Source organism: Chiloscyllium plagiosum, chromosome 17, assembly GCF_004010195.1.
Source record: "Chiloscyllium plagiosum isolate BGI_BamShark_2017 chromosome 17, ASM401019v2, whole genome shotgun sequence".
Lineage (NCBI taxonomy): Eukaryota > Metazoa > Chordata > Chondrichthyes > Orectolobiformes > Hemiscylliidae > Chiloscyllium > Chiloscyllium plagiosum.
In genome coordinates, this window is record NC_057726.1 from 46,609,204 (window position 1) to 46,617,157 (window position 7,954).

Genomic DNA, 7,954 nt, shown 5'->3' on the forward strand with positions numbered 1-7,954 from the left:
CAATATATTCTGCAACGTCTTTAATGAAAGAAATAAAACAACGGTAATGCAAATTGTGATTTCCCTGATGTATAACGGTTCATTCGCCTGTAAGGAGTTGTGTTCTCGAAAGGGAACTTGTGAGCAGTTAGCCGGTAAAGAAAACAGAAAGTGCAAATACAACACAGAATGTGACACGAGTGATGCCGCAAGACTGTGAAACTTTCTGTCCTGCTTAGAGGTGTTTCAAGAGACAAAGCCACGAGCCATTGTCAACCCCTATAACCTCATCTGGCAAACTGTCCAAAAACTCAAGTTCTATTCATATATTTACATTATTTAACCTGTCCTAAAGTACGACGCAGAAAATAAAACAGAAGTATCAATGTGGTTTGAGCTAACCAAGGGAAGCTGTCAGTAGCCTGACTGCATGTTGTTGGAAACCCTTAGCAGAGACAGATTCAGCATTTAATATTGTCCTGTTGACTGAGCTGTGCAATCACAGAACAGTAATGAAAGGGAGTGGGAACTTGGCCAAACAGCTAAACCTTTATTTTCCAAATAGTTTAATTAAAACAGCATTGCAAAACTCTGAACAAATTTTGTACCCCCAAAAATGATTTGAATAAATGTCGTAATCGCAACTATCACAAGATGCGGGATAATTGAAACAAAGCTAAAATGTAGTTCGCCTGCACCACTTAGTTAACCAACTGCAGAAATTAAAGAGGGGCAAAATAGCAATGGTTCTTGATCCAGTGACTGTTGATTTTCAAAGCCTCAATGTCGCTGCAGGCGGAAAAGGCGTACTTGATCACACTTTTAAGTCAAACGATCATTTTTCACTCCCAAACAAAACCGTAAAACTCTTATACGATCCAACAAAGAAATTTCATTTTTTACCTGTTTTTATTTTGATGGTTTTCTATTTTACCTTCAGCTGCTCTGAACCTAATCGATTGCACTTCAGCAATTTCACATTATTATGTCGTGAATGAATGCGATGCCGAAAGACTTTATTGAATAAGCTTTAATCATGCAAGCTGTGGAATGCTCCTTAAGATCCGCCCAGTGAAGAGTTTAGTCGTTAAATGATATGGGGGGGGGGGGGGGGGTGGTTGGAATCAATGCTTCCACGCCCCAAGACCCCCTCCCCGCCAAACCACCATCCGCCTCATCTGAAGGACTGGGGTATCCCTGTTGTTGTTTAACATGACACTTAACGATACAGTATTTCTGACTCTAGAGTCATCAGGTTATTATTTGACGAGAGAATACTTAACGAAATTCATTAGGTTGATGACAGTGGGACTTATTTGCAACCACAACGAAAGACCAGAAATATTTCAAAGGATCTGGCAACAACTTCGAATAAATATGTAAAAAGAGCTTTTAGCATCATTTATTATTGATGATGGATTCCTTCTAAAGGAAGCGACCTGCATCGGTTTTTATTTTCTCTTGAAAATGGGTCTTGGAGCAATTATGTTGACGCCATAATTCAATCGGAAGCCTTTCTTTTATAAAAACGAACACTTCATCGAACACACTGAACAGTTCGCTTTCAATAAATGGTTTTCACAACAATTACAGAATATCAGTAAGGGGCTCTTGGAAAGATTCTGTACATTTCATTCGTGAAAATGTTTCCTCTCCTGTGAGTAACTATGGGAGGGAAGACGCTGGCTTACTCGCAAAGAAAACACTCGCCAACTTCCGTACAAAGTTGGAAACCGATTAAAGCTTGACTTGGAACCTTTCATAATTCAAAGCTAGGGTTTGCAAAACACTGAGAAAAATTACAGTTTTGGTCGAATCCCACAGCTCGAAAATAAGCCGTAAAGTGAATGAAAGTTAATATAGTTTTCGCACAGACCATCAAATTTTACAAAATGAACGGTTTGAACGTAGCAGGAGTAAATTAGACAGCTGCGTTTTACGACTCTTTCTCCCCATGATGTACCACATTAATCTGTGTTGCTTCCTTCTGGTTATTACTGCGGCATTTCAGAATGTCTGCCTGTAGGAGGCGCTCTTAGCCCGACTCTTCCCTTCCCCCATTCAATCCAAACTCCAACACATCAGTGTTGGGCCTTCGGGGGTCTGGTATTATTCAAGTCATTTAGTCATTATACTGTATAAGAGTCTCAAACATCTACAATCATCCCGCATTAAAATATTGTCGTGGTTTGAACTACTTTTAACGATAACGTCAAATATCTTGCAACGAGTGAAGCAGTGACTAAAACCTACACCACAGTGACCCCCAAAACATTGCTTTACAGATATCGTACCAAATCAAAAGCCGAAACTGTACCTGGGTGCAATATTTTGGCATCCTTTATAATATTTGAAAATTAAGTCTGGCGGTTTAATTTTAACACCGCTTGGACACTTGGGACTACTATAAGTATTGGCTGTGAAAAACAAAGATTATTTTTGATGACAGAAGGTTGACGCTTAAAAAACGAAACCAGCATGTTTCATTTTTAAGAAAAGGACAGCACATAGAACCGTAGGTGTAAACAAAGTGACGAGGGTTGTATCAAATGTCATTTGATTTGATAGAATTCCTTTTTCAAAAAGATATTTGAAAGTTTTGAGTTAAGCCGCTGACAATCTTCCTTTGGCTGGGATCAATAGATATTTTAAAAGTACTCGGAGTCGAACGGTAGATACATTTTGAGAAATTTTGGGATGATGGAATTGTCAATTCATAATCATCAAACTCACTAGGTTTGGTGAACAGAGCGTTGAACTGTTCTGTGGGGACGGTAACAACACTGGCAGCTTTCAAAATACAAAGACGGAGATAAAGTCGTAACTGTTCATTTATTAGCCAAAAATATATACTTTCTTGTACAATTTCGTTCACACGTATGTACATTTTTTTGTTTGCAGTATATACAAAACATCTCGAACACCAGGTGATAACTAATTCTCACTGGACTTACAAAAAAAAACTGGGTTCACTTTTATCTCACAAATGCAACTAATTGATACACGCCTTGTCGGCGCGTAATACATTACCGGTTTAGTTTAGTACACATACATGCTTACAGGTTAAACTATACAGGGAAAAAATATTTTTACATACCATTTAACAAGAAAATGGTTACAAAATAAAGTTTCTTTTAAAAAAAAATGCCATAATTGACTATGCGGATGAAAGCGCCGACAAAACCATGGCTGCATCGAGTTGGTTCTGGGGTCTGAAACGAATAAAATTATTGTGGATCAGTGTTTGATTCTTTTCCAACATAACGTTTGACATCCACATTTTGTATAAGATGTTGTGTTTTCAGTTTTAAATGTTGGTCAACTACGGTGAAGAGTACACAAAAACCTGCACGCCTGTTACTGCAAAGACCTCCAGTCTGGTGTAAAATGGTGGGAAGATGCGGACAAAAACGAAACATGTTTCTTACCGTCTCGGAACTGGTTGGAAAGCTGTCTTTACTATTTTTTTCTCTACTTCCAAGGCACTGCTTCGATCTGTAAATAATAACGAGTTCTGATAATTGGTATGGTTCGCCTTTATGGAGGCCACTTTTACTCAGATTCAGACGCTGAAATTCAACTTTGCAATGGAATCGTTACCAATTAGACCAGTTAAAGGATAAAGTGATATGAATGCAATACAGGGTAAGTGTTATCTTATCTTATTACACAGATCCCTTTTTTCCCATCTAATACTTACTGGAAAAAGTTATTGTAATCAAATTATAAATTATATTTTCAACTGGTGCTGAAGATCAGTTTATAATAAATGCAATTTTGACCATCAAAAAATCATTATCCCATTACTTTGATTGCACCTTGGAGTAGCTCTCTACCTTGGATTTGGTTACAATTGGGTAGCGTTTCTTTTCGCGATCAGGATGTGAAAATCTCTCAGGATCGATTGAAAAAGATGAAGAAGTGGGCTTTGTGTAGAAATTAACCAGCAAATATAATTAATTCGCAATCGTTGGGATACCTTTGGAGCTCATCGCTGAGTTAATCATTCCTTTTAACTTTGAACTTTACTGTTTTTTTTTAAAAAAAAAGGCCCAACTGTTAAGGCTGCTAATTCGGCATTATTCAAGTGTTATTTTTTTTAATGGAGTCCCTTTGCAAATTGTGTAAGGTGTTCTCAGAGTCTGGTTGGAGCATGTTTCATAGGATTTGAGTTCAATGTACCTGTTACCGTGGGTTCTGCAGACTGCGCCCGCTCCTCGCCTCCCCTGACTGTACAAAATGCGGGGACGCCGGCAGTCGGAGCAGCTTGGCCTGTACTAAGTCCAAGGAAATGATTAGAATTAATTAAAGCCAGCGGGTGGTGAGAATAGGTTCGGTTTGTCCAGTTCTGAAATTTGCCTATGGGGCAGGCGAAAAGTCTGTGCTGGCCCAGGAGAGAGGAGGCAGCGGCGGCGGCAGCAGCGGCAGCAGCAGCAGCAGCAGGGCCCGCGGGAGGGTTACTGATCTGGGGAGACTTGCGAGGATTGTCCGGCGTGGTGGCCGTCTCAGCCAGAGACCAGATCTTAGGTTTCTGGTTGACCGACAGGCTGTTGTCGGGCGCAGGCGACCCGGGGCTTTTCCTCTCGCTGCTGGTTTTGGTGGGGTCGCCGCTGGCCTGCCCGGGGATCTGCGGAGACAGCTCCCCCGGTTTGTCTTCGCTCACTCGGCTGTCTTCCACCACCGATTTCAGGAAGCCGGCCTCCGGGCCGTTCAAGTCGTCGAAAGTGTCCGAGATTTCCGAGTCGCTTCTGCCGTCCAGTTTGAAGTCTGGGTCTTGCCCGTCTTCGTCCTCCTTGCTCTCGATATTCTCCGTGTCAATATTCTCTAAATCGATCTCCTCGTCCTCCTCCTTTTTCTCCCCTTCCAGGTCTGGCTCGCTCCCGTACGAATTGCCCTCCTCGTCCGTCCTGTTCCTCGGAGTCCAAGTCATTTTGTTCTCCTTCTTCAGCCTCCGCCTGGCGTTGGCGAACCACGTCGACACTTGAGTCAGGGTCATTTTGGTGATAATGGCCAGCATGATCTTCTCTCCTTTGGTGGGGTACGGGTTTTTGCGGTGCTCATTCAGCCAAGCTTTCAAAGTGCTGGTACTTTCCCTGGTGGCGTTCTTCGGCCTGGACGGGTCCCCGAACTGGTACTGACCGTAAGGGTAATAGGCGGCGTGGTGGTGTGGGAATGCGGGGTGCTGTACTCCCGGACTCTCCTTCAATTCATACTGGGCACTCTAAACAGGAAAGGGGGTGGGGATGTGGGGGGTGGTGGTGGGGGGAGCAGAGGAAGAGCGAAAGTACTCGTTTAGAACCCAAAATAAGATCAAATACAGGAATGATTTCAAATACATTCTGAAGCCACGAAATTCCTGTGTTAAAGTAAGTTGGGCCAGAGGAAAGTTTGTGGAGTGAAACCACGCAAGAAGCCGAACAAAAAATGGGGCTTCCATCCCCGCCCCCCCCCCTTCCACACACACATATGGTAAAAAAAACACCCCCAAATCTACAAGTGAAATTGACAAGGTAGCAGCAGTGAAACTGACAAACGCGACGCAGAAACTGACGGGAAAGTTTTCGGGAGAAAAGTCAGCAGTGAAAAGAAAAGCGGTTGAAATAAATTATTTCTTTCCTTTTTAATGTTTTTTTTTCCAAAAAAACCCCTCTTGTCCCACACTGTTTCTGGCCCCGCGTGCTGCTTTGTTCATCGCTTGCAAACTTTTTTTTGAGGGGGGGGGAGGGCGGTGGAGGTTGATGGAAGTTGTATAGAAATGATTTACCGGCGATCAGGGGACTGGGAGAGAGCAAACTGACGTAAATGTTCTTACCAGTTGAGGAAACAAGGGCAGATCGGCTGCATAAGGCAAGAAGGCGCCGTATCCTTGAGCGGCGTAAGGGGAGCCATACATGGTGAGGACAGTGGAAGCTGCTCCGGACGCCGTGAGATCGCTCCCAGCCCTGGAAGATGATAGACCCTGGCGATCGGGGTAAAGTGGCCTAGCCGCAGCAATGTACTGATATCCCAGTTGTGGGAAAGACATGGCCAGTGGCTAGTGCGGGGAGAAATCGCGGTGCAGAAAGAGCCGGAGTAGCCACCTTTAACGCTACAGACTCAGCTGGAAGTATACGTTTCCACATGCAGACACACTGTAACCGATCCGATCGCTCTCTCAAGTTGCTATTGATCTGAGGGTGCCCAGGTCAGGTCCTAACAGATTCGTAGAGATTATTCGGAGTTGATGGCCTGATTGACATTTCTGACATGAGCTAAGCCCCTCCTATTTCTTCAGGGTCCGCCGCAGCTTTTACTCAAATCTCTGCCTTTGTCACAGAGCGTGTCTTTTTCCAAATCTATTTACTGACGTCGCGATCTTTTATTTCAGTTGCTTTCAAGTCGCAGTTTGCGATCGCCAATCAGTACCAGTTCTCCGGCAAAAAAAAAACACGCCCGCCCCAAATGTTTTAAAGAAGAACATTCGCCTCCCACTTTTTTTTTGCCACGGGGGTTTCTTTTAAAAGCTGCGCATTTGTAGAACTATAATTGGCACCAAAAGCAAACAAGAGAAAGAAAACCGACCTCAGTAAGACAAAACGGAATCTGAACAAGTTGAGATCGCTTTGATGTAGTTTTTTTTTACAGCTCGCTTGACAAAACTTTATTCTCGCTAACCTATTGTTTTAACTTTGCTAAACAGATGCTTAGTTTTTGGTGACGTCGACACCGAATGCATATACATCGGCTTTCATTCTGCTACCTGCCCTATTAAAGAAAGTTCGCTTGGCATCCCCAATGCGTTAGTTTGTTTGATTTAAAATGAGCTGGTGTTTCCTCTGCGGAGGCTGAGAGTGGGCAGCGGCAGTTCAGGATCCAGTTAATTCTTTGTTAATAATGGACTTCAAACGGTTATAGAGTCACCACTTCACATCAAAGCGGACTAGAGCTAATTTCAAACACATAAAGAAATCCGGCGCAAATCCAGGAGTTGCCCTTCCCGTGGTTACATGGTACAGAAGTGGTGTGAATTGCACAAACGCCAGCACCTTCATACCAAACTCATTATCACTTTCTGTCCCGTCCCTAAACTGTAATTAGCAAATTTATGACCGCATGTTGTTTATTCCCTGCTCCTTGCTACGCTGTGGTGTTCTGAAACGATAGGTCTGCATGATAAAGCAAGGCACGAGATTGTAATAAATGCGGATTAGCGCGAAGCAAGTCCCTGGATTGAAATTCTCCGAATCAATATATTAAATCTGTATGTACCACATCTAATCGCTTTATGGCTCATCATTCTGGTATTTGATGTTAGATAATCGCCCACCCATTGTTTGGAGAATAGAGTAAAATTTGAGATTGTGTTTTTTTCTGGCCTTGTTAAGTGACGGTCGGTGATAAACTCGTCTATTGAACTGAGTGCAAATACAAATTAGAAATCGAATTATTGACTGCCTTTGGAGAAAGGTGTTGGGGATCAGACTTGTTTTTGTTCTTTAATTGGTTCGAGGAGTTAAACAGAGAGAATACAAAACGTAACTCAGTGATCTGCACTCATAAGTTTTTAAATACCAGCCCAGTGCTCACGATGATGCGATAGTGAATTGGCCGCGATGCAGCCCACTCTAAATCCCTAGTGCCGCAGAGTTTCCAAATTCTTAGATTAAACTCAACTCATTCTTTTTATCAGGACAGGTTTCGATGCAGGGGAGGGTTCTGGAAGCTTCGGGATCTTTTAAGGACAAAGACCCATCGATATCTTTGGTTATAGACCGGCGTGGGAGCACGTTGGAAAACTGCGTGCTCTTTAAGTTTGAGTGCACAGGAATTGAGGTGGAATCAACCTCAGTCCAGTTTGTGAGCGGAGTATTGGCAGAGATGATGGAGGTGGATGGGGAGTGGGTGTGTGGTCGAAATGTCCATTNNCTGGGCAGGGGGGGCGTGTGCGCGGGCAGGATTATTAGCTTATTAATTACCTCAAAAACATTGCCGTGTG

At 43.0% G+C, this 7,954-nt stretch overlaps 1 protein-coding gene across 1 annotated transcript; it reads right to left on the reverse strand.

Annotated features, from left to right (window-relative positions):
- Positions 1-2,792: 2,792 nt before the first annotated feature.
- Positions 2,793-6,668, reverse strand: irx3a (iroquois homeobox 3a). The gene is made up of 4 exons (XM_043707003.1): positions 5,792-6,668; positions 4,162-5,200; positions 3,408-3,474; positions 2,793-3,191 (listed from the first exon to the last, which is right to left on the reverse strand). The coding sequence occupies exons 1-4, from the start codon at positions 6,002-6,004 to the stop codon at positions 3,137-3,139; spliced, it is 1,374 nt and encodes a 457-aa protein (XP_043562938.1). The 5' UTR covers positions 6,005-6,668; the 3' UTR covers positions 2,793-3,136.
- Between the last annotated feature and the right edge of the window lie 1,286 nt (positions 6,669-7,954).

Coding starts and splice junctions, on each gene's coding strand:
- irx3a (XM_043707003.1), bottom strand. CDS start 6,004: ATGTCTTTCCCACAACTGGGATATCAGTACATTGCTGCGGCTAGGCCA. Junction 5,201..5,791: donor TGCCCTTGTTTCCTCAACTG/GTAAGAACATTT, acceptor TTTCCTGTTTAG/AGTGCCCAGTATGAATTGAA. Junction 3,475..4,161: donor TGCAGAACCCACGGTAACAG/GTACATTGAACT, acceptor TATTATTTACAG/ATCGAAGCAGTGCCTTGGAA.